The following is a 24,583-nucleotide window of genomic DNA, read 5'->3' as shown; positions in this document are numbered from 1 at the left end:
ATTTTGTCAAGCTACGGTAGAGCTCCTCCAGGGCTAGAACAACTATTCCACACCACAGTCAAAAGGGCATGTCCGTGACAGGTCTGCGGATAAGCATAAACAGATGGAGAGGTTTAAGAAATGAATATTTGCGGCATCAGATGGATTCCGTTAAAAATTCTTAATCCTTTCTTTGTTTTTTTGTGGTTTTTGGGCCAAGAGTTGTTGCTAGAAGATACCAATACCAAATACTTCACGAGCTCCAACTAATTCACGAGACTTAGTTTGTGTTATCTGCACTAGTACAGGGCTGTCATTTCTGCTGGATATCATTCCTTTGTGTCTTTTCAGAAACCTGAAACTCACGTTCTGGATCATTGAGTATTGTATTGGAAATATTAGACCGTAACTTGTTGATTTCTTTTGACCATTAGGCCCCTCTCCAACCTCAGAGCCTGCAGTGACAACAGCATCATCCACACTGTCAGGTGGGCCAATCTATGCTTGGATCATTTGCGCTGTAGTGTTTCTTGCCAAGAAAATCCCTTTCTAAACCAAGGTAGCAGAGCCTCTGTGTTGCACAACTTTAGGGGCACCATTCTCAATGCAATTTGTGTCTTCATCTGGCTGGTGCATCCTGTGACATGTGAATGGTTGTCCTGGATTTGTGCAGCTCATTGGCCCTGCATAGCAGAGTCACGCCAAGGAAAGAAGAGTTAACAGCCGTTCCCCATCATGAGCTCCTACAGAGAGGCCTGGAGCAGAGGGGATCCAGGGGATCCACATTTCTCATTCCATTACCTAGACTCAACCAATTTCTGAAGTCAGCTATAAAAAGGCTACACAGGAGGAATGCTTAGCAGTCTCCAATGAGAGTTGTATCAGAACTTCACCTTGATTGGCACTTAACGCAAAGTTGCTTCACCATCAAAAAAAAACGTTTTTGTACTTTTCAGATGTTAAAATTGTACTGTTTGGTCAATTTTAAAAAATCAGTTAGGTGATACTTTTTCTAATCCAACACACTTTAAGGAACTAGTTTGATGGTGTAATCACTTCTGGACAGTCTAAACACATTTTTTTCTCTATTTATTCTTTTTAATCACAAAGCTTTTAAACTGATCACAAAAATACATGCCTGTTCAATTGTTTTGATTTAGACACATATAAAAAGAAAAGTATATTTTATTATTACAAGTATCAAACTCACTGACGAATATCAAGAAGAGTATAATGAATACCTGGGTACCTACTGCTGACTTTCATCAAATCCTAATATTTTGAGATCCCTTTTATAAGGAAACAATATAATACATGATTGTTAATTTATGAGTTCATAATATGCCTTAATGCTCTATTGAAACATCACATGACTTAAGGCTACTTAGAGCCCAGATAATTCTATCAAATATCTAGGAGGAAACGAAAAAGTTCAGGCTTTAAACTGACTGCCACATCACCAGAGTCAAACATGCCTGAATTTTTACTAAAAGAAGAGAAAATGCACAGTTCATTTTATGGGCACCCAAAGAGCTAAAGTGTACTAACCAAGGGGAAGTCCTCAGGTACTAGCACTTCCTGTCCCACGGTGATGCCTGGAACATACAAAATTCCTAATCGCAAAACTTCTGCATTTATATTTTTCACAATTGGCAAAACCTGTCCTTTCCATTTCCTAAGACACAGTATCAGCTGCAGTCCCAAATCATAGTCTTCCTCCATTGTCACCCTGGTGAAGCCGACTGATTGTCTGCTCTACCAGCAGAAAAAACTCAGGTGAGGGGCTGCTTGCTCCCCAGATGTCCCACCTTTGTTCCCTTTCAGACACCTTTGTCCTGTATTCATGACCATCCTCAGGTAAGATAGCATAACAGGTGCTGCTGGCCCCAGCATGAGGCTCTTCCCAACCAATGGGCACTGGTGAACCATCCTAACCCCACCCCCAAAGCCTGGTGTGGCTTCCCCATCACACGCACCCCCAGTTCAGTCAAACCTTTGCTTGGACCACTGGATGACTAGCTTTTATTTCCTAGTGTCGCCTGATGATCCTTTCTTTGTGGCGCAGGCATTTCTTCATGGTGCGGACTGTTTAGTTCATTGCAGGATGTTTCTCACCTCTGTCACCAATTAACTACTAGTGTCACCCAGAGTCATGACGATTGCCCATGAGTTTTGGTTTGCAACCACCTGATGCATGCTGGTTTGTCAACAAGAAGCAATACTGTATTCTGTCCTAACTGGAGATCTTGGGGGTCTGAGATGCAGTTTCATCATTATTCCTGCTGAATCCTGGGAGGGAGTAGGAGCTTCCTTGAAGAAACTGTGTATCTCCTCCAAATGTTCTGCTATTTTCTGATAACAATCCTTCCTTTGCATTCTCAGTAGCTCATGAGAACCTACTTCCCACATCCTCAGTGATGTCAGTATCTGAACACCCACCTTCTTCTGCTCCTCCAGGTAGAGCTGTGTGTTTACATGACTTTATAACCTTTTTGTTTTATTTTCTGAACAACTTCATCCATTCAATGGTGAAGGAAGGCGGGAAGGAAGGAAGGAAGGAGGGAGGGAGGGGGGAGAGAGGGAAGGAAGGAGGGAGGGAGGGAGGAAGGAATTTGCATTACTGGAGATAAAGATAACAGTGAACAAACAGATGCTGGAGGCTGAGTCTGGGGAAGTTGCAGCACAGTATGGCCAATGCTGAGATAAGAGAGAACAGGTGCCAGGGATGACTAGAAGAGAGGCTCCCCCCAGACCAGGAAGAAATAATGTCTAAGCCATGACCTGAAGGATGAGGGGCTGAGGGATCATGCCAGGCAGAGGACAAAGCAGGTAATTAGACTCCCTATGGACTGTAGAGCAGGAGACACTCACGTGCTCTCCAAATTAGAGCACAGCTGACCAACAACCATACAGAGTTAGTGAAGGATGAGGCCCACTAGGATGGTTTTTTCCCTATTATCAGAGATGAGTAGTATTTCAAGATATTCATCCTCGAGACATCCTTGAGACTCAGGTTTTCATGAATTAGTTTCTGTTTGAGGCCAAATAAGTCCAGAGCAAACCACTGGACCTGCTGACTCTCTCACTCTAGATCATCAGCAAAGGAGTTCAGGGAGAACTGAGAGGAGCTGCTGTCCCTGCTCCAGGGACTGAGAGCACCCCTGGTGAAGTGATGCTGCCAGCTGCTGGATTTGCTGGCTACCGATCATGGTCTTGGGGGCATGGCAAGTCACAAAGGAGCCATCGTTGGTTTTCTGAGTTTCAATTGCCTAAATTCACACTCTATACCTTTCTTTTCTTCATTTACATAATATCTTTTTAGCATGCATGCCAGGTATGAGATGAGCATGGAACCAGTTCCTATTGTGCATTCATAGATGACCTGGACACAGTCCCAGTTCTCAGGGAGTTTGCAGTTTAGTTAATGACAAGGCCTGTCCACAGAAACTACAGTGAAAGGAGAAAGTGGTCTGTGCCTTCCAAGAGAGGCCCTGCCGTGTTCTCCCTTCTCCCTGCAGAGCAAACCTTGCTATTCCATGCACCCAGTGCATACTGCCTGCACACAACTTAGCAGCAGCATGGCTACACCCTACCACAGTGCTCTCTTACACACCCATCTCCCCCATCCCCAGATGGTGACATCCTGACCCATTGCTGTATCCCAACCCACCTACTAATAATAAGGCCCTGATGAACCTCTGCTGGATGCTTCTGGGTGGACTCACATTTTTGGCCTCCCCCTAGCTTGTGATATAATTATTGTCATACTCAAAGCCACAGAGCTGGTTGGCAGTACTGGACTTCATGATCAGTCTCTCTGACCCCACAACCATTGCCCTTTCCACTCCATCTCACTGCCTCTTGCACTTACCATCTTCTGGGGAGATGATATATGAATGTGGCCACATGGCCAGTCCCAGGAGAACCACAGCAAAGGGTTCACAAAGGAAAATATCAGTCCTAGCCAAGGAAGAGGGGCATGTGTACTAGAATTTGAAGGACGGGAGGATTGGTAGGATGTGGTGTACTGTAAAACAAGTAAATGGTATGAACAAAGGAGGGGAAATGTGAGGACTTTATTAATGGATGAGCATTGGTTTCAAGGAACAAAACCCACTCAAGCGAGATTAATTGAAGGGAGTCTATGGTCCAGATGTGAAGGCATCTTAGAGAAACCCATGGGGAAAATACAAAGAAGAAAGGATTTGAGTTGCTATAGGGCCTTTCTCATGCTTTCTGGCTCTTTTTCCTTCTTTTCTCCTCTCATTCATCATTATTCTGAGCAGCATCTCTATTCACTTATTCCTTTGCACATGGTTCCTCATAGTTGCCCCAAGTGGCAGGCTCGAATTCTCTCAGCACACTTCCAGCTCTCCCAATTATCACACTTAGTCTCTGAGTCCCAATTCCAAATATTAAAGGGGAAGAATTTGGTCCAACCCAGAATCTAGATTGATTTACACTCCTATTTAGTCAACTTGGCCAGACAGATTCAATCACAGGGGACCTGGAACTGGCCCCTATGTTTATCTAAAAAGGGTCATAGATAAAGAAGAACTATATCAGTTATCAATTGCCATGAAAAAACACTGCAAAATGTAGTGGCTTAAGACAATAATCATTTATAATTGCTGGTGGAGCGGAGGGTTAGCTGGGCACTTCTGCTGACCTGTCATGGCCCAGCTAATCTTGCTGGGCTTGCTCAGGCATCTCTAGTTAGCTGGCAAGTCAGATGAAGACTGGCTGGCCTAGGATGACCTCCCTCACAATTCTGTCCTCTGAGGCATCAGAGGTGATGAGGCTATGGGTCTTTTGTCACCCAACAGGCTAGCTCAAGCTTCTTCACATGATGGTCTCAGAGTCCTCAGGGAATGAGCAGAAACCTGTAAGCCCTCTTGAGGCCTTGGCTCTGTGCAGTGCACCATAACTTCTTCCACATTCTATTGGCAGGGCCACAGCTCAGGATAAGAAATGGGAAAATAGATTCCATCTCTTGAGGGACAAGCTGCAATGTCACATTGTAAAGGGTGAAGCTATAAGGAAATGAATAACTATAAACAATCCACCACTGGAAGTTTTTTTTTTTTAAGATTTATTTTATTTATTTCTCTCCCTTCCTCTCTCCCTTCCCCCATTGTCTGCTTTCTGTGTTTCATTGCGTGTTCTTCTGTGCCTGTTTGCCTTCTTGTCAGGCAGCACCGGGAATCTATGTCTCTTTTTACTGTGTCATCTTGCAGCATCAGCTCTCCGTGTGTGCAATGCCACTCCTGGGTGGGCTGTGCTTTTTTTTATGAGGGGTGGCTCTCCTTGTGGAGCGCACTCCTTGTGCATGGGGCACCCTTACGCAGGGGGCACCCCTGCATGGCACAGCACTCCTTGTGCATGGCAGCGCTGCATGTGGGCTAGCTCACTTCATGGGCCAGGGGGCCCTGGGTATCAAACCCTGGACCTTCCATATGGTAGGCAGACACTCATCAGTTGAGCCACATCCGCTTCCCAGAAATTGTCTTAAAATAGGGTGTGGATCGGTAGATGTTATAGGTTTATTGGAGCAGACACATCTGGAGAGTGGAATGGGATTCACCATGGACAGATCAAGGGTGTAAAAAGTCATAAAAGGAGGATGGAAAACTATGCTGGGTGAACAGTAGTCTGGTCAATGCCAGAAGGCAACCTGGGTCACTGGCGGGTGGGAGCAGAAATCATCACTCAGCATCCAATTCTTCCTCAGGAGGCTGGGCGCCCGTGCGGCTGGTAGGAGGCCATGAGCGCTGTGCAGGCCGTGTGGAACTTTTCTACCAGGACATCTGGGGGACTGTGTGTGATGACCTCTGGGACCTGCCACAAGCAAACATCGTCTGCAAGCAGCTGGGGTGTGGCTGGGCCATCTCAGCTTTGGGTGAGGCTCACTTTGGGGAAGGTTCTGGGAAAATCCTCCTTGACAACGTGCACTGCAGGGGAGATGAACAGCACCTGGAAGAATGCTCCCATGTCGGCTGGTTTTCCCACAACTGTGATCACAATGAAGATGCCAGTGTGATCTGTTCAGGTAAACTACTGCTCCTTTCTTGGGCACAGCCTGGCTTTGGCTATTTTTTAGAGTCTTTTAAATAGGTATTTAAAAAATAACTATTAGACATGAGCCTGTACATTACTCTCTCACGATAGGTGTTTTCTTCTCACCTGCAGGTTCTGGACACACGACTGTTCCACCACCAGGTAGGGCAGCTCTGCTTGGATGTGCCATTTAGCAAAACTTTGGGGAAAGAGTTCTGGAGGAATCTGTTCTCTTATTTTCTAAGCCTGTGGAGTGCCAGAAGATTTGGAATTAACTGATTGTCCAGAGGGAGAGCTTGATAGTGCCTTAGAAATATCATACAGGCTCACTTGTTCTCTCTACTCCTTCCACACCATGCATTTTACATGCAGGAAACAGATCCTAGGGTTCTCAGGTTTCTGTACAGCATTCCAGTTTTTCAGTTCTGAGAGCTTCACAGGGGAGGACAATGAGATCTGGGTAGAGAGGTGGGTTAAAGGCAGCTTGTCAAGAAACTCAAGACAAAGAAGCTGTCCAAGGGTAAATAGCTGGAGGCCAGACCTGGGCAATATCAAAGTAAGCCAATTATTTTCCCACTCCCTGCTTGCGTCTGCTTTGCTCCTGGTGGAGCCCTGGGTCTGCAGAGCTTCTCTTGCTGGTGGCTTTCCCACACACTCCCAACCTGACACCGAGAGTTCTCCATCTCAGTACCTTCTCTCCCTTCATCAAAGACCCAAGTCCTTGGATGCCCTGCTTTCAGCCAGCTTTCAGTCAGTGAATGACCCATGAATAAAGCTGAATTGACAAGGTCTGACAAAGCTTAATCCACATTCCCTCTCCTGGTTGCCAACCCTAACAAGTGGCAATGGTTTGGTCCAGGGAAAGAATCTCCAGTGCAAGGGGCTGAGCTGAAAGTTCCTGGTGAGAAGGATGGATGTTGGGGGTGGAGAGAGAGGGGTGGGGTGGTTCACAGCATCTTTAAGTCCTGACTCAAATCTGAGCAGCACCTTCTACTCCAGATGAAAGAATCAATGGATTGTGAGTTGGCACCTTCTCCTATTCTTGCATCTCAGCCTCACAACTTCCCACTCTTGCGACTCTGGAAGAAGCTGAGAGAATTTCAGGTCTTTAGTTTCTTGAACCACACCCCCCTCCCATTAAAAAGCATCCCATTTCATTTATTACAAAAGAAAAATGCATAAAATCTGGAAAGGATCTAGAGGAGTGCTTCTTCCCACCTGCACATTAAATCACCTCCAAGCTCAGGCCTCACTCCCAGAGATGATTTCAGCAGTTCTGAAAAGGGCCCAGACAGTGTTTTTGTTCGAAGCTCCTTGGTGATATCATGCACAGACTGGAACGTGCATCTCAGAGACAACTGACACTGTCCTTTGTGTTTTTGACAGATCTCCTACCAGTGGTCTTGGAAGGACAAATGGCTGCAGGTGAGACAGCCCTTGGTTGTTCTGGTGTTCATTCTCTAACTCTAGCCCTCAAGTGTTCTTTAAGAAAATTGAGCAAAATACTACTGTCCTGTCTGTATTACTCCTTTGAAACTGTGTTTTGAGTGAAGGACCCAATAAATGAAGGCCAATAAATGTATGGTTTCAATTCCATTTCTCTTTAGTCAAAGAGGTAAGTCCAACTAATCAAGCAATACTGGCCCCCTTGGTCTCCCAGCATGGACACCATGAATGAAGGGCTGGTGTGGGGCCATGAGTGCAGCAGTTTTTCAGGGCAGCATCCAAGATCACCATTTTAGAGGGCTTGTTGCTTGATGGGCACTTCTTTCTTCTCTGCCCTTCCTCCTTCTCTGTCTTCCTGTCTACTCCACCCTTTCTTTTCCATCTGCCTTTTTTCTCCTCTATTGCCCATACCTTGGGCCTCAAGAACTTCCCCAGAGCTCTCCTTAGCACTACTTGAAGATAAAGGACTAAAACAATATTGATGCCTGGAGAGTCTGGCTGGACCTTTTAGAGAAGGGCCACAGCTATGTGACCCAAGCCAAAAAGACCACCAAAATGAGTGTGTGATCCAGTTCTTCCACAGCCAGGTGATTTGATGGAGAAAAGCCATCTGTTTCTATTGCCACTGGCAGCACCTTTAATTTGGGACTGAATGTTGGACAGGTAGATAGAAAGACGAGCAGGTAGAGTAACAAATGAACAGGCAGGTGAATGGACAGGTGGATGCAGAATAGTTATAGTATTTGTGGGGTATGTGGTTAACTCAGAGCTACTTCTTTTCACCATTAAAATTACAACTCACGTTGGAGGTGACACTGCCATCTTCATATACATGGAGGGGAGCCTCCACATAGACTTGGCCTTCACTGGGGAAACTGAACCTGAAGCAGATCTTGACTCATTACAACTGGCGACCGACAAAATTCAAGGTTACAGACCCACTACAAGGGAGTAAGTGGAGGGCAAGTTTCTGGTTGATAATAGATAACAGTTCTTTCCAGCAAGCTTATGTCAGTGGTAAAATTCTCAAAAGAGGTAAGAGATGTGTTTCAAAATGTACACATTCATGCCCTGATTTTCTGAGTTTGCAAGAATTTTTTCTTAAAGTTTTTATTTTGAAATAATTTAAAACTTACATAAGAGTTGCAAAAATAATACAAAACCCAGAGTACTCCAATATATTCCCTCAAGATACCCAGATCCACCAGTTTTTTAATTTGGCCACGTTTGCTCTATCATTCTATCTATCCATCCATCTATCTGTCTGTCTATTTATCTATCAATCTTCTAAAAGTCGTATTCCTTGAACATGTAAACTGTCATGTGCATTTCCTAAGAACCTTTGTTCACAAATGTAACCACCCTAAGTACAATTATCAAATCCAAGAACTTTAACATGGACATAAAGCTTTCCATCTATAATCCAACTCTTTCATATGTTCCAATTATGTCCTTTTGTGCCTTTTCTCCTCTGTTTTTAGATCCAGTTCAGGATTATGTGTTCCATTTAATTGTCGTTGTCTCTTTAGTTGCTCTTTTTTTTTTCTAGGAGGTTCTGGGAATTGAACCTGGAACCTTGTTCATATGAAGCAGGAACTCAACCACTGAGCTACACGTGCTCTCCACTTGCTCTTTATCTTAATTGTATAAACGTATACAACATAAATGTTCCCATCTCAACCTTTCCAAGTATACCATTCAGTGAGATTAATCACATTCACCATGTTCTGCTATCCTCACCATTATCCATTACCAGAACTTTCACATTACCCCAATGGGAAGTCTATACCCATTATGCTTTAACTCCCCATTCTCCCTCCCTCCCTGCTCCTGGTAAACTGTACTCTACTTTCTATGAGTGTGCATATTCTAGCTCTTTCATATAATGGAATAAAAAATCTCTGTCCCTTTTTTGTCTCATTTCATGCAATATGATGTCTTCAAGTTTCATCCATATTGTGGCTTGTGCAATTATCAGAATTTCATTCCTTTCTTTAAGGCTGAGTAACATTCCATTGTGAGTACATAGCACATTTTGTTTGTCCATTCATCTTCTGGTAGACATGTGAACTGCTTCCACTTTTGGCAATTGGGAATGATGCTGATATGAATACGTAAGATTTATTAGACTAGTTTACATATGTAATATTTCTTAACAGACACTTATGGAATAATGACCAATGAAAACCTTTTGGGGTAAATTGTGAAAAGAAAACCAGTGTGAATTATAAAAACATAGTAAACAGAAACAATTAAGCAAACTGAAATTCTAAAATATCTTCTCTCTGCATTTAGAAAAATCTCAGTGTGGTGGCATTATTACTAATTCATCTGGAGCCATAAGGAATCCCCCACAGAATGAAATGCATGATAACATAACCTGTGTCTGGGAAATCAAGGCAAATGCATCTGACCATATACTGTTGGCCTTCCCATATCTTAAGTAAGTTTTAAATATGTTACTTATGTACATTGTATAGTTTAACATTCCAATCATTTATTCCCGTGGCTGGTTCTCTTAAGCAAAAGAGTCCATTATGCATTTTTAAACTTCTTATTATAAAGTAACTATAAACTCATACAGAGTCCCATTTCCCCTTCACCCAGCTTCCTCAAATGGTGACCTCTTAATGAACTGTAGTACAATATCAAAGCCAGGAAACAGATATTGGTAGAATGCTGTTAGTGAGATTACAGATCTTACTCGGTTTTCACTTTTTTACATGCACATGTGTGTGTATGGTTCTGTGCAATTTTATCCCATGTATAAATTTTTGTGTAACCACTACCACAATCAAGATTTAGAACTGTTCCATTACCACGAAGGAACTTACCATTTATCTTTTATATTTGCAACACCCATCCCTGCCCCAAGCAACCACTGATGTGTTCATCGCCTTAGCTTTGTCATTTTGAGAATGTTAGACTCCAGTATGTATAGAATCAAACACTCTGTAATCTTTAAAGATTGACTTTTTCTACTCAGCAGGGTGCCCTGAGACCATCCAGTTGTTGCACGTGTCAGTAGTTCATTCCTTTTTTTATTGCTGAGACTATTACATTACACGGATGCAACAGTTATCATTCCAGTGGGAGGACATCTGGGTTGTTTGCAGCCTCTTGCTATTAGAAATAAAGCTGCTGTGAATATCCAGGTACATTTCTCTGGGAGAAATGCCCAAGAGTTCAATTGCTGGGTTGTATGGTAAATTCATGTTTAATTTTTTAAGAAACTGCCAGGCTATTCTCCAGAGTGGCTGGACCATTACACATTGTCAGCAATGGCTGAGAGATCTAGCTTCTATACATCCTAGGTACCACTGGGCATTATTTTTTTACGTAAACTCTTTGTGATTTTCGGCATACAAATCCTCCACATTTTGTTCAATTTATATTTAGACATTCTTTTTTTTTACTAGGGGAGTGATTGTCAGTGATACCATATTTAAAATTTTGGTTCCCATGTATATTCCTAGTATATTAAAAATGACTGATTTTCATGTGTCTGCATGCATTTTTAATTAAAGTAAAATTTACCTTATATGCTTTGGATAGCTATGTGCACGTGTGTGCATGTGTGTGTGCACACATCTGTGAGAGAGTCCTGACTTGACGGTTAAAAATGGAAATTCCAAGGCTGCCCCCAGACATAATGAATCAGAAAATTTTAGGTTCTGATGCTGTAAATGTTCAAGGTTTGATGTCATTCACCAATGAATATTTTTTTAACAGAATTTTTTTTTATTTTATAAAATAAGTTAAAACCTTGAGTAAATAGTTTTCTTCCTCTAACCCAGGGGTTCTTAACCTTTTTTGTTCCATGGACCCCTTTGCCAGTCAGGTAAAAACCAGACCCCTTACTAAGTCCACTCTTTAACAAATATATCACACCTGCACCAACATGTCCCCACAAGAATAATGTTTCTTCCATTTCTGTTCAAGCTCATGGATCCCTGGTTAAGAGCCCCTGTTCTAACCTCCCCATCACAGTCAGAAATAGCCAGCTCACCCCACAACCCTTGAATTCTTCATGCCCATTTTTTTAAGATGTTTTTGTCTTTATTTTTTAATGTTATATTCAAAAAATATGAGGTCCCCATATACCTCCTACCCCCCTCACCCCACTCCTCCCCCCATAGAACTTAACCACCAGGTGTCATTTAAGTTCCTTATTACTCCTGAATTTTGGTTAGTCAAAACATGGCTTGGAATGGACAGCTCCTTGGGCTGAGGAATGATTTCCTGATTCTAGCACCAGTGGTTTCGGATAAACTTCCTAATGAAGAAGAACCCCCAACAAAAGCAGATTACTTCCACAAAGCAAGCAGGGAAGATTTGGCAGCCACTTCCCACTTGGCATGTTGGGTGCTAAAACCTTGTAAATGGGTTTCTTGCAACTGGAGCCATGTCCTACCTGCAGGCCCCTGGCAGTCTCCTTCCACAGAAAATTGGCTTGGTCTGCCTGGTTCCTCACCTTGGCCCCAGGCTGTGAGGTGCCCTGAGACGTCAGCTGCTCCGAGGGCTTCAGCGGCATCCACCTAGCACGTCAGCCTCCTCTCTTCTCTTCCAGTTAAAATCCCATTCCCTCAAGGCGATGGCTCTCAGAGTAGGATGACTGAAACCAATACCAATGTTTGAAGGACTGACAGACTTTCAAGCTGCCCCAGCCTCTTTTATTTTTTAATGTAATTTTTATTTATTTTTAAAAGATACATAGATCACATAAAATGTTGCATTAAAAATATAGGAGGTCCCCATATGCCCCACTCCCCACCCCCCCCACTTTTCCCACATCAACAACTTCTTTCATTAGTGTGGAGACTCATTGCAGTTGATGAATACACTTTGGAGCACTGCTACACCGCATGGATTATAGTTTATACTGTAGTTTACACTCTCCCCCAGTCCATTCAATGGGTTATGGCAAGATATATGAGGCCCTGCATCTGTCCATACAGTATCATTCAGGACAACTTCAAGTCCTGAAAATGCCCCCTTACCACCCTCTTTTCCCCAATGCCGATCTCACAGCCGACTCTGAGGTCTAATGTGGGAACTGAGGGCATCTACGGGCATTTGCTTCCACAGCCTCGACTGCACCAATGAGTATTTTGAAGTCCTGGACGGTCCTCCATCCTCGTCCACGTCCCTGGGGAAGACCTGCTCGGGCTCCTACCTCACCTACACCTCCTCCTCCAGCTCAATGACCCTCGTGTACTTCCGAAGCTTCAACAACATAGGAAAAAACTTCATCGCCTATTTTTATTCTGCAACCAAAGGTAAGAATGATGGTTAAGAACAGCAGCTCCAGAGTTCTCCCTGGGAATTTAATTCTGTGGCCTTGTGCAAGTAACTTGACCTCTCTGTGCCGAATTCCACCCTGTAAAATGGGGATAATAAGAGAGCCTTATTTCCTAGGTTGGTTGTGAGCCTTACATGAAATGCTGCATGAAACCTCTTAAAATAGTGGTAGCACATCATCCCTGCTCAATAACTGATAGCTTTAGAATGAGCTTTTTAGTCTCTTGAAAACATCCCATCGCAGTCGGCCCATATTAAGGTATCTCTAAATCTAATACTGGGTAGGTGTTATTAGGAACTACGGAGGAAGAAAGTGTGGTCCCAGCCTACGTGGGGCTCAGGCACACCCTAGAGAAAGACCCAAGACAAATAATTATAGAATTGCAATTAGAGGACAGACAGTTTATTATTTAACAAAAATAATAATAAAATAATTAATAATAATAAAATAATAAATAATAAAAATTGTTTATTATTTAACAAAAATAAACAAATGGAGCATAATAGAATATACTAAATGAATGCACGCATGAAACAACAGAACAACTAGGAAAGGGAGAGACCAAGGCAGGGTACAAGTATTAAAGAAAACATCGGGGTAAGTGCCTTGGATTTGACTTTGAATCTGGGTGAGCTGTGAGTAGAGAAATAGCAAAGGACACATGCATGAGAATGGCTTGAGCAGATGCATGGAGATAGGATGGGTAAGACATGCGGTGAGAAGGAAGATGGAAGCTTAGCCAAGCAGTCTGCTGAGGTGCAGTGTCCTCAAGGGTAAGTAATTATAACAGTGATCAAAATCGTCAAGATAACGGCTAAGGTTACTGAATGTCTAATATATGCCAGGCAGTGTTTTAAGCACTTCACATTCAGTATTCACTCTCACACCAGTTCTTCCTCCTTTAACTGATGAGGAAACTTAGGGTGACGTTCAGTAATTTTCCCGAGGTCCCCCAATACGGGTTCTGCACTATTTGCCACCAAGTAGAAAGAAGCAGAGCTCTCAGAACTGTGCATAACACATCTGCTTTGTCCCAGACGCAGTTCAGAACAGTCGCCTGCACATTTAAGACACGAGGGGGTGACACTTACCGGGAGCAGGTTTGGGAGCTGTGCTGTAAAACACAGAGGACGGGTTATATGTCACGAAGTGGATCGGGGAACCACGCCCATTGGCGCTAAGAAGTTGTTGATGATAGTTTCCTTGCATTTGCAGAGAATGTTTCACAGACCCCGCAGCTCATCAGTGAGTCACATTTAATTCTGATATTTATTCTCTGTTATTATTTCATGTTTCTCTCTGGCACTTGACCATATTTTGATCACCTAAGTATGTTTCCTAATTTCCTGTGTGAATCTACCATAGGTGAAAGATTCTGTCCACACACTTTATACACCAGTCTGATGCCGTCCACCCTGGCACCAAGTTAGCCCATATCAGCCAGTGGGTCACTGGATATTGATCTTGATATGACTTCCTAACTCCTTGTTCTATCAAAGGCAGTGAGAACCATAATCAGAATACTCTACTTTTAGGAAAAGTTAGAGAAGCAGAAGCTCCCAGGAGAAACGGCTGTTTGTTTTTCCCCAGAACGATGCAGACGGAATATTTGCATTTTAACTCAGCAGGGCATAATTTAAAGGTTTATATTTCCAGTGACTGGGAGGAGGAAGGGGCTATTATTTCTGATGGGTCCCATACGCCTGAGAGTCATTAAGACCCTCATGAAAAGAGAGTCTGATTTCGGAGTTTCCTTATTGTAAAGACTGTAATGAATCAGCCGGAATCTTCAGCATCTAGTGGAGGCTGAGCTTAGGGTGGGGCGTCTTGATGTGCCCGAGTCCTCACTTTTCACTTAAGGGCATCTTCCTGTATCCACAGCCATCCCGACAACAACACCTCAGACAGTCACAACAAGGCAAGGTAAGCCCTGGAAACACATCCACTCATTTACGAAAGATCCTTTCTGCTCAGTACCTGCATTTGTACCTGTCTCGTTGGCAGAAATTGGGGCAAATGCAAATAGTTCGTCTATTTGCAAATGGGCCTCTTGACTCTACCCACTCTGTTGACTCTGGCATCCCAGGATGAACGAAGTTCATTTTTCTGTGCCTTTCAGAGTCATCAAAGTCAGAACAGCTTACAGGTACCTTCTAGCGGGATTCTTTGTTTCCTTGGTGTGACCAGTCCTGATGGTAGTTAACCCCACATCATGCGTCACTAATTGACTTTGAAATGAGTGGAGCTTCAGAGGAGCCATTCCAGAGGCAGAGAGATAGACTAGCAGGGAAAAAAAAATAGTGAACTCGGGCATCAGGAATGAGTTTAGAGCTGCCACTTACCAGCTGTGGAATTTGGAGTGAGTTGCTTTGCTCCTGCCACCTTTGGTTTCCCTGTGTAGAAACTGGTAACTGATACTCTTATGCTCACTTTTCTGAGTTATAAGGGGGAAGGTGAACACACACACACACACAACTGAAAGCACTTCATAAAATCCCAAATCACTGCACAAATTATTTAGAATGTTTTTTCTGCATTTAGTCAAAAGAAATCGGCACATGCGTCTGGCAAAATGCATACTTAGTTAATGGACTTTTTGGGCTAAATGATGTTTTGGCAATCCTAATGATTATTCTCTGCATGTTCGGACATTCAAGGAAACAAAAATAGTAGGTCAAGTGACAGATGGATGGAGTGTTGGCCTCAGGCGGCCGATGGGCACAGCCTGGCCTGTGCTGCCAGCGCAGGTGAAGAACCCTGGGTGGGCTGGCGACGCACGCAGTACCTGGGGGGAGTCTGGACACCCTGTGCTGGGCTTAGAGAGAAAAGTGTGGGAAATCTTTTCTCGGCTAGAGAGGAGGAATCCTTGTTCATCAGAGCCCAGAGATCCTCACTGTGTTTGCCTGTCTGAGCTAGAACCAGATAAACAATGCAAGAAAAGTGACTGGGTGCTGAGTTCCACCAAGCTCCATTGCTCAGTGGGGAGACCCGATTTCCAGCATGGAACCGGCCGGCCCCGGCTCCCCTCCCAGGTCCTCCAGCCCTAATGGTCATGGGGGGGCAGGGGATGGGCAGCAGCTCCTGGCAGGTGTGCAGTGTTTCCAGAGGAAACTCACCAGGTCTCTGTCTGCAGGGGACTGGCCGGAGCTGCGGCTGGCGGGCAGCTCGGGCCGGTGCTCTGGCCGCGTGGAGGTCCTCCACCAAGGGGCCTGGGGCACCGTGTGCGACGATCTGTGGGACCTGAATGAAGCTGAGGTCGTGTGCCGCCAGCTTGGGTGCGGGCAGGCCGTGTCCGCCCTTGGGAAGGCCCACTTTGGCCCAGGCTCAGGAGACATCCTCCTGGACAACCTCCAGTGCTCCGGGGTGGAGCGCTACCTGGGCCAGTGCGCCCACTCGGGCTGGTCGGAGCACAACTGCGGCCACCACGAGGACGCCGGCGTCATCTGCTCAGGTAGCCCCTCCCTTAGGCGGTCCAGCTGGTCCCAGGGTGCTTCCAGACCACCTGCTAGCATCTGGAGTCAGCCAGGGGCAAAGGCAGCATCCTCAGACAGTTGCTATTCGATTTTCACTTGGTTTATTCTGTCCTGGGCAAATACACAAGATTTTAACAGCTAGCCTCCCAGGAAAAGCACCTTCAGATTTAGTAGTAAGAATTACCAACACTATGTGTGCTTTACTGAATATAGAGGTATGCAAGGAACATATTTTATTATGGGAATTTTTACGGCGTGTATATCAAGATCTTTTATTTAAAGAGGCAGCCTAGGGTAGTAAAACCAAGGCAGACGTCAGAGGCATTCATACCTGAGTGTGAATTGCGGGGCTGGTGCTAACCCTTAGGCTGTATTTGGGCAACTTTTAAACTCTTGGAGCCTCAGTTTTTTCATCTGTAAAATTAGAGATGAATTGCTCTTTTGCAGGATTCTGTAAAGATTAGAGATGTCTTTTATAAAGCCCTTGCACAATACCTGTCAAAGAGCAAAGGCTAAATAATTAAGAAGTCTTACTTCCATTTTCCCACCTCATCACAACCCCAACAAAATCAGTAAATTAAGATGACTAATTTTAATTGCCTTGTGATAGTAAAACCAAGGACAAAAACTTGGATTTACTTGTGGGAAAAATTAGCTCACTGTAAATTAGTTGCCTCTGGAATGCTAACTGTTAATAACCCTTTCTGATAATGAGATGCTTTGGGGGTAAACTAACAATCATAACACTTGATGTGGCTTGAAAGAATCAGTGAGAATCACTCATGGTGGCTCTTGCTGCATAGAGTTGCCCATATGAGAACAGTTCAGTTGTATATCAGTACCTGCTAGCTGTGACTTTTAATTTGAGGCATCTACTTCAAACCATTGTTTCTTGTTGTTTGTGACAGGGAGAAGGGGGGGTGGGGGAGGAGTTCTTGTTTGCTGGGACATTCATTTGCCTGTCTGTTTGCTTTGTGGCATCTTGTGATGTGTGGCCCATCTAGCTTAGTTGTAACCTCACAGGCTGAGTTACTCCCTAGTTTCAGATATTTTGGAGGATTATTGTCTAAACCTGAGATGCCCCAAAGACTCTCCAGAGTGGAACTCACCTGCTACAAAACCAATAACTTAAGTCAGATCACCCCAAAAGTACCCTTGGTATTTGATGATTATCTGGCCATTTTCTTATAATGCAGAACCAGATCAGGAACCAGAGAGAAGCTTAATTTTGTGATATTGATTAACCTGATTCCCCCAGTGCTGTGTTATTTCAGGGGACTGCTTTTTTCCCATATCACAGTAATAAACACTTATGAAGATGTAGTTTGAACCATGACACTCAGTTGTCAATGTCAGGATTTACAAAAAATACTAATATTTATTCTCTTTATCAACAGATGCTGAAGAATCAATTGTTAACAGTCCAGGTAGGTTGCACCCTTTGTTGGTGGGATGTGGAACCAGTTAAATACTAACTATTCTTGGTATTTCCTTGAGCTGTTTATTCTTCCAGCTCAAAAGTCACTCCTTATCTAAACTGCAGAGATATTTACGCCCTTGAGATGCCATTAGAAATTCTTTTTTAGAATTATTTTTTATTTTTAACATCTGATGGTGGCTTTGCGCTTTTCTTTTTTTAATGTCCATGATTTGTAGAGATCTGTGTAGGAGTGAAATGGCATTTCAGAGTCATTTTGCATACTGTCATCCCTCTGACTCAAATGCCTTTCCCCAACGTGTCCCTGACTTGCTTCTCATTTTTTTAGAGATGTTTTCCCAGCCCCTTCCTCTCTATCATTCTCTTCATAGCATCCTGACCCTTTCCTTCACTGCACCTACCACTAGGTGGAATAAGGCATTGTACCAGCATCTACATTTTGACTAATAAATAGATGCTAGACCCCAGTGGAGCAGGAACCATGTATTTTGGTTCACAGCTGTATCATCAATGCCTGACATGAAATCCGCTGAAGAAATACATCCTGCAATTCAAAAACATTCATATTTCAGGCGCACAGGCTCATAAGCATAGTCATCGGTATCAAGGACTCATCATTAGACCATCCTTCTTCATTGGTCTTTGCCGTTGCACTTGGGCGATTGTTGCTGTTCCATTGGGGAATGTGACAGAGCTCCCCTGGCTAAGAACTCAGCACTCCCTCAGTTGTCGTTTGTAACTGTAACTACTACGAAAATACCCAACATATATCTGAACATTTTTATGTACCCTATATTGTGACTAGTAATGGAAGGAATTGTAGCATTGATGTGGAGAAAGTGGCCACGGTACTTGCTAGAGCAGGGAGAGGGAGGAGGAGATGTGATGTGGGGGCATTTTTGGGAGTTGGAGTTGTCCTATATGATATTGCAGGGACAAACGCTGGACATTGTATGTCTTGCCATAGCCCACTGAATGTACTGGGGGAGAGTGTAAACTATGATGTAAACTCTTGTCCATGTGGCACAGCAGTGCTCCAGGGTGTCTTCACCAAATGCAGTGAATGTGCCACAATGATGAGGGAGGTTGTTGATGTGGGAGGAGTGGGGTGAGGGGGTTGGGGGGTATATGGGAACCTCTTATATTTTTTGAATGTAACATTTTTTGTGATCTATGTATCCTCAAAAAAATACAATTGAAAAATTGACGGGCGTGGGGAGGTGGGGAGTGGTGTATATGGAAATCTCTTATGTTTTTAAATGTAATGTTTTGTGTGCTCTAGTAACTCTAAAAAAAGATAATTAAAAAAAAAAACATTCAGAGACGCAGGACGAGCAAGCCCCAGGCTCCGGGGTGGTGGCCGCTCCTCCCATCACCCCCCCCAGGCTTGGTGCTTGCCTACTCCCAGGGGAGCTGTCTCGGGGGCTCACACCCACATCTCTCTGTCTGCAGGGGACTGGCCGGAGCTGCGGCTGGTGGGCGGCTCAGGCCGGTGCTCTGGCCGCGTGGAGATCCTCCACCAAGGGGCCTGGGGCACTGTGTGCGACGACCTCTGGGACCTGAACGATGCTGAGGTCGTGTGCCGCCAGCTCGGGTGCGGGAGGGCTGTGGCTGGCCCCGGCGAGGCCTACTTTGGCCCAGGCTCAGGAGACATCCTCCTGGACAACCTCCAGTGCTCCGGGGTGGAGCACTACCTGGGCCAGTGCGCCCACCTGGGCTGGTCAGAGCACAACTGCGGCCACCATGAGGACGCCGGCGTCATCTGCTCAGGTAGTGCCCTCCACTCGAGAAATGATTTCTGATGTCTCTGCCTCCTGGATGAAACGTTCATCCATCCATCCATCTGCTCATTCTTTCATCAAACAATCCTCAAGCTTCTCCTTTGAGCCAACCCTGGGCTGGGACACATGTCTTCCCATGGTCAGCTCCCAGGGATTAACAGGGAGGTCCCAAATTTCACAAGCCCCACCTGCTGCATGACCCGGGCAAATTCCAGGACCCCACCCCAGAGGGCGTGATTAACTATTTTTGGAAAGGGACATAGGAATCTGCATGTTGGCTAGGAGTCCAGGTGATTCTGCAAAAGAGAGGCCAAAGGTCATCTGGCCCTGGCTGCCTTGGGTACCTAGCTGCTGTGCCCCTCCCCTAAGGCTGAGAGCTCTGGTCAGAGATGAGCTGGAGCTGCCCGTGGGGAGTTCTGGGGCTCTAGATTCCATGCCAGAAAGGTTGCCATCCTCTGCTCTTTTCCCCACACCCACATCCTTGTCACCCCAGTTACCCCATTGCTAAAGAGAATGATCGATTGCCTTTCTTTATGCACTCAGATGCAGAAGACCTGCCTCCTCCCACACGTCCAGGTATGTCTGCATTTTTTCTGGTCCAGGCAACTTTCCAGTAATAATAACAAACAAACAAAAAAATAGCAAATATTTAGAAATGCTAATAACCAGACATTGTTATGAGTCCTTCACATATTTAACAAATTTAATCCTCACAACAGCCCCTTAGGGTAGGCATTTTGATATTCCCACTTGCCAGGTAGGTAAACTAAGGCCTAGAAAGTTAGTAATGTACCCAGAGCTACCCAGTGGACATGCACCCAGGCTACCGGTGCCCTTGACCACCACACTTCCCTGCTTCCCAATCTCAATTATCATCCCCACTCATTGGCTCCCGCCATGGAGAGACCGAGCAAGTGTTTTGCTCAAATTATTGCAAATCCTCAGCACAATTCTGCGAAAAAGTATGATACTATGTATTTTACAGAAGAAAACTTTGAGATTCACAAGGTTAAGTAACTTTCCCCACATCCTTGAGCAAGTGAATGGTGGAACCAAGCTTTGCCACTGAGCAGTCTGACTCTAATGCACATGCTCTTGGGCCTCTCATGATTTTTGTCTATTTTCAAAGATCTTGTAATTTAATGATTGAGTGATATTCATCTGTAATAAAAACCAGTGATTAGAAATATCAGACCAATACATGCAATGTAAATTCTGAAACACTGCTGGAGGTAAATGAAAAGGCATTCTGCTTCATTGCAACAGACGTTTCTGAGCATCTGCTCAGCAGCAGGCATGATGCTAGAGATTCTGTGATTCTGCCTAAGTTAATTTATTTAATCTCCACAGTTAAAGATTAGGGCAGCCAAGCAGCCTGCCCAAGATAAATTAACTAGAAAGTGGCAGAACTGAGGTTTTACAAACACACACAGCCTCTGAGAAGACATACACATCATCCAGGGGCAGACACATCTCTCTTAGACAATTGCCTGGAAAAGATCCAGTATGTTTGGTGCACTTTGGGGAGGTGGTAAGACTAGCTTTATATGTTGGGGTCATGAATGAGAAAAGAAGGACTATCTAGAGTAAAAGGGCCAAGGGCAAGTTCAAGGATATTGGAGATTCAGATAAAGGCTTATCTAAATCATTTTCTCATTTTATGTAACTGAACTAAATGGATGATGGGGAATTGAGGGGGACAACCTTGAGTAAAATGACCCAAGCTGGTTATCTTTGGCTGCCCCAACTTCGTTACTTAAAATAATCACCATTTAATAATAGGTCCTGGTGTTGTGGGGCAGGAATTTGTGCAGGGCTCTGCTGGGAGGTTCTTCTGCTCCATATCACACTGATCTCAATCACTCAGTTGTCTCCCCTGGTGACTGGGCTGGTCTCAAGTGGCCAAGACATCTTTGTTCACACACCTGGTGCCTGGGTGGGGGCAGCAGGAAGGATAGACTCAGCTGGGGCCTCTTTCTTCCCCTGTGGCCTCATAGCTTCTTCACAAGGTCTTCCATGCAGAGTGGTCAGACCTTCAGCAAGGTGGTCCGGGTCCCACAAGCGAACCAGATCCCAAGAGACAGAAAGTGGAGCTGCTTTCTTAAGGCATGGCGTCACTTCCACTGAATTCTGTGGGTCAGAACCATCACAGAGCCCCCCAGAGTCAAGGGATCCCCCCCATGCTGAGAGGCAGGTCAAGGAATGTGTGACCTTCTTTAATCTGCCCCATGACCTGAGAGAACTCTCACTTAGCACCTTCAGGCTTTTCTCAGTTTGCCCTAAGTGCACCGGTGCTTCTGAGGAAACTCCACATTTCACAACCTTGTAGATGACAATAAATAATTTTCCAGGAGCAGTGGTAAGTGGCTCAAGTGACTGGGTCCCTCCTTCCCATATGGAAGGTCCTGGATTCGGTTCCCAGTGCCTCCTAAAAGATGAGCAGACAGTGAGCGCAAACAATGAGGTGGGGAGAAATAAAATAAATCTTTAAAATAATAATGATAATAATTTCCCCTGGATGGCATCATAATCTCCCTTTTTTCCCTCTAGGACTTTCTACAGCTTCTCAGGAGCATGTAACAGGTAGTGACATGTTTTAAATCGCAATGCTAACTCTGTTCTCAGGGAATCATCACGGCAGGCACCAGGCAGTGTTCCCAGGATTTAATATGGAAAGGAGACAGGGTGGTGTGGGGGGAGTGGGGGGGCAAGGTCTGCTCCTCTGCTTCCCATGGTTCCTTGGGCAAGAAGGCCAGGGCAGTCTGGGAAAGGAAAACGTGAATCTGCCTGGGCCAGAGTAGGCTGGAAGAAGGGAAGAGGCAGGGGTGAATGTGGCTCCATCCTCAGCCTGTCTGCTTTGGGCACAGTCCTGCAGTGAGCACCAGCCCATCATCTCCTGCCACAAGGTAGCTTTGAGGAAATCCAGAATCTCAGTGTAATTCTGCCCTGGCCATGGTTATTGTAACCTACAAAAGTAGTCAGTGATGTGACTATAGGACAAGGGGGTGGTTGCCACTCCCTCCCATCCATCTCACAAACTCTCAGTCTCTCTCTCTTTCTCTCTCTCTCTCTTTCTTTCTCTCTCTGTCTCTCTCTCTCTCTGTCTCTCTCTCTGTCTCTCTCTCTCTCCCCCCCCCCTCTATCTTTCTTCCTCCCTCCCTCCAATAACCACTGAGATGAACAAGAAAGACTTGAAATCTGTGGGATTCTGTGAGGATTGCAAGTGGTTTGGGGGGAGAGAAAAGAGGAGAAGGATATAAAGAAGAAAAAAGCAAGTTACTTCATCATTTAGGGATGAGGTCAATAAAGTATATTGTGTTTTCAAATTTCCTCTGAAGTAATTTGGTGCTGCTTTAAAAATGTGTGTGTGTGAGTGTATAGCTATCTGTACTAGCATGAAAGAATTAGATTTCATCATGATATAGTTTAACTCTTATAAATAGAAAGACCTGTAAGTTCCAATCTCAGAGGAGATACTGAGTTAAAGGAAAAAGTCTACCCAGCAAAAGTGGTTTAAAAAAAGTGCTTAAAGTGAGCCCCCCATTCTAACCCCTCAACACAGTCTATAACAGTCCCTTTCTTGTCATCTTTAATTTCATCAAACCCCAAAGCTGTTCTGGATGCTCCTGCTCCCCAGACCACCTCAAACTCCTCTTGCACAGGCACATAAATCCTCTGTCTCTTTGTTTCCCTTTTCCAATTTCTCCTTAAGTGGATCTACTCTGCGTCTCCAACAAGCAAGAACCCTTCCCTTTTAGAAAGAGGAGGAGCAATAAACAGAGAGGACAAACATAGACCATGTAGATTGAGCAGCAGGGAGCAAGGAAAGGCAAGGCGTGCTCACTCCTTGATCCTTTTTGACCCATTAGTATTAGATTGAATGGACTCTGCTTCCCAAGAGATATTTAGGCTAAAGATTTAGTCAGACCACTTGTGTGTGTGTGTCCATCTAGGCAAACTGCTGCCCAACTCCAGCAGGCCTTTGGGTGTGAGCTTGTCACCACTGGGATTGCACTCCCGCCATGCCAGATTTGTGCACAAATGGTGTTGTGGGGACACATCCTGACATTCTTTTTCCTCTTGTTTCAGAAGGAAGTAGCTCTTGTGGAGGGGTCATTTCTAGTCTCTCTGGCTCATTTTCCAGTCCACGGTATCCAGAAAACTACCCAACAGATATCCAATGTGTTTGGGAGATCCATGTCGATAAAAAATTCCACATAGAGCTCATGATTCCAAGTTTGAAGTAAGAATAAAACTTTTTTAGAGAGAGTTCTATCTAAATAAGGATATTATTTTGTGCAATTATAGTAAAAATACTTTTTTTAGTGGAAAACATTTATGGCAAAAGCAAAAGAACATAAACTTCTAGAGTCTTTCTAAGTTGAAGTTTGGGTTGTGTAGTGCTATTCAATGAGTTAATTCTAGCTTGGAAATTTCAGTTAGTGGCTTATTTTCTTACCGTATTTGGTTTATTCTTATTTTAATAAATTTTCTCTTGACATTTTCTTAAAAATATCACAAAAACCTTTCTTCCTGGTTTTGTCCTTGTTCACTGGGTACCAATATTTTTCTTCTTTGACCTCCTTTTTCCTTTAAATAAAATTTAAACAATGAGAGGCCTTCCATATACACACATTATCTAACTACTCCAGCCATGGGCCCTGCATCTTCTAGTGGTTTCTGCAAAATGAAAGGAAACCTGAGATATCCTTGTCTCATCTCTTACATGAAGAGATAAGTTTTCCAAATCACTGCAACTTTTTTTCTCCATGACACAAAATAATATGGCAATTTTTTTAGTACTGGCTGCATGTCCAGGCTCTGTGCTATCTACTTTACAAGCATCATCACAGTCCAGTGTCATTACACCCCTGTGAGATAGATGCTGTTGTCATTCCCATTAGAGATGGGGAAATGGAGGCTCAGAGAGATTAATTTTCCCAAGTCTAAACTATCTAGGTCTGTCTGATATCACAGCCCCAGCTCTTTACCAAGAGCCCCAGCTCTTCATCCCAACTTTTCTATAAGTGAAGTCTGCACAAAGCCCTTGTTCTTTTTGCATGTGACACATATCATGCCACCAACACAGCAGTACTGCAGAATTCTG

At 44.3% G+C, this 24,583-nt stretch overlaps 1 protein-coding gene across 1 annotated transcript in view; it reads left to right on the top strand.

Moving 5' to 3' along the window:
* Positions 1–417: 417 nt before the first annotated feature.
* The window catches only part of LOC101447734 (scavenger receptor cysteine-rich domain-containing protein DMBT1-like), a gene marked incomplete at its 3' end in the record, with an annotated part of 64,950 nt that continues 40,784 nt past the window's right edge, over positions 418–24,583 (top strand). The window contains exons 1-14 of the mRNA XM_058292901.1: positions 418–467; positions 2,362–2,436; positions 5,711–6,028; positions 6,169–6,198; positions 7,423–7,461; positions 9,778–9,925; positions 12,571–12,761; positions 14,000–14,029; positions 14,666–14,707; positions 17,655–17,684; positions 19,148–19,465; positions 20,020–20,052; positions 22,027–22,059; positions 23,566–23,719. Of these exons, the coding sequence (XP_058148884.1) occupies positions 2,397–2,436; positions 5,711–6,028; positions 6,169–6,198; positions 7,423–7,461; positions 9,778–9,925; positions 12,571–12,761; positions 14,000–14,029; positions 14,666–14,707; positions 17,655–17,684; positions 19,148–19,465; positions 20,020–20,052; positions 22,027–22,059; positions 23,566–23,719 (1,406 nt within the window). The remainder of the gene's footprint in view (positions 468–2,361; positions 2,437–5,710; positions 6,029–6,168; positions 6,199–7,422; positions 7,462–9,777; positions 9,926–12,570; positions 12,762–13,999; positions 14,030–14,665; positions 14,708–17,654; positions 17,685–19,147; positions 19,466–20,019; positions 20,053–22,026; positions 22,060–23,565; positions 23,720–24,583) is intronic.

Source organism: Dasypus novemcinctus, unplaced genomic scaffold (assembly GCF_030445035.2).
Source record: "Dasypus novemcinctus isolate mDasNov1 unplaced genomic scaffold, mDasNov1.1.hap2 scaffold_438, whole genome shotgun sequence".
NCBI classification, from domain to species: Eukaryota; Metazoa; Chordata; class Mammalia; order Cingulata; family Dasypodidae; genus Dasypus; species Dasypus novemcinctus.
This window is presented reverse-complemented; position numbering and strand designations above follow the sequence as displayed.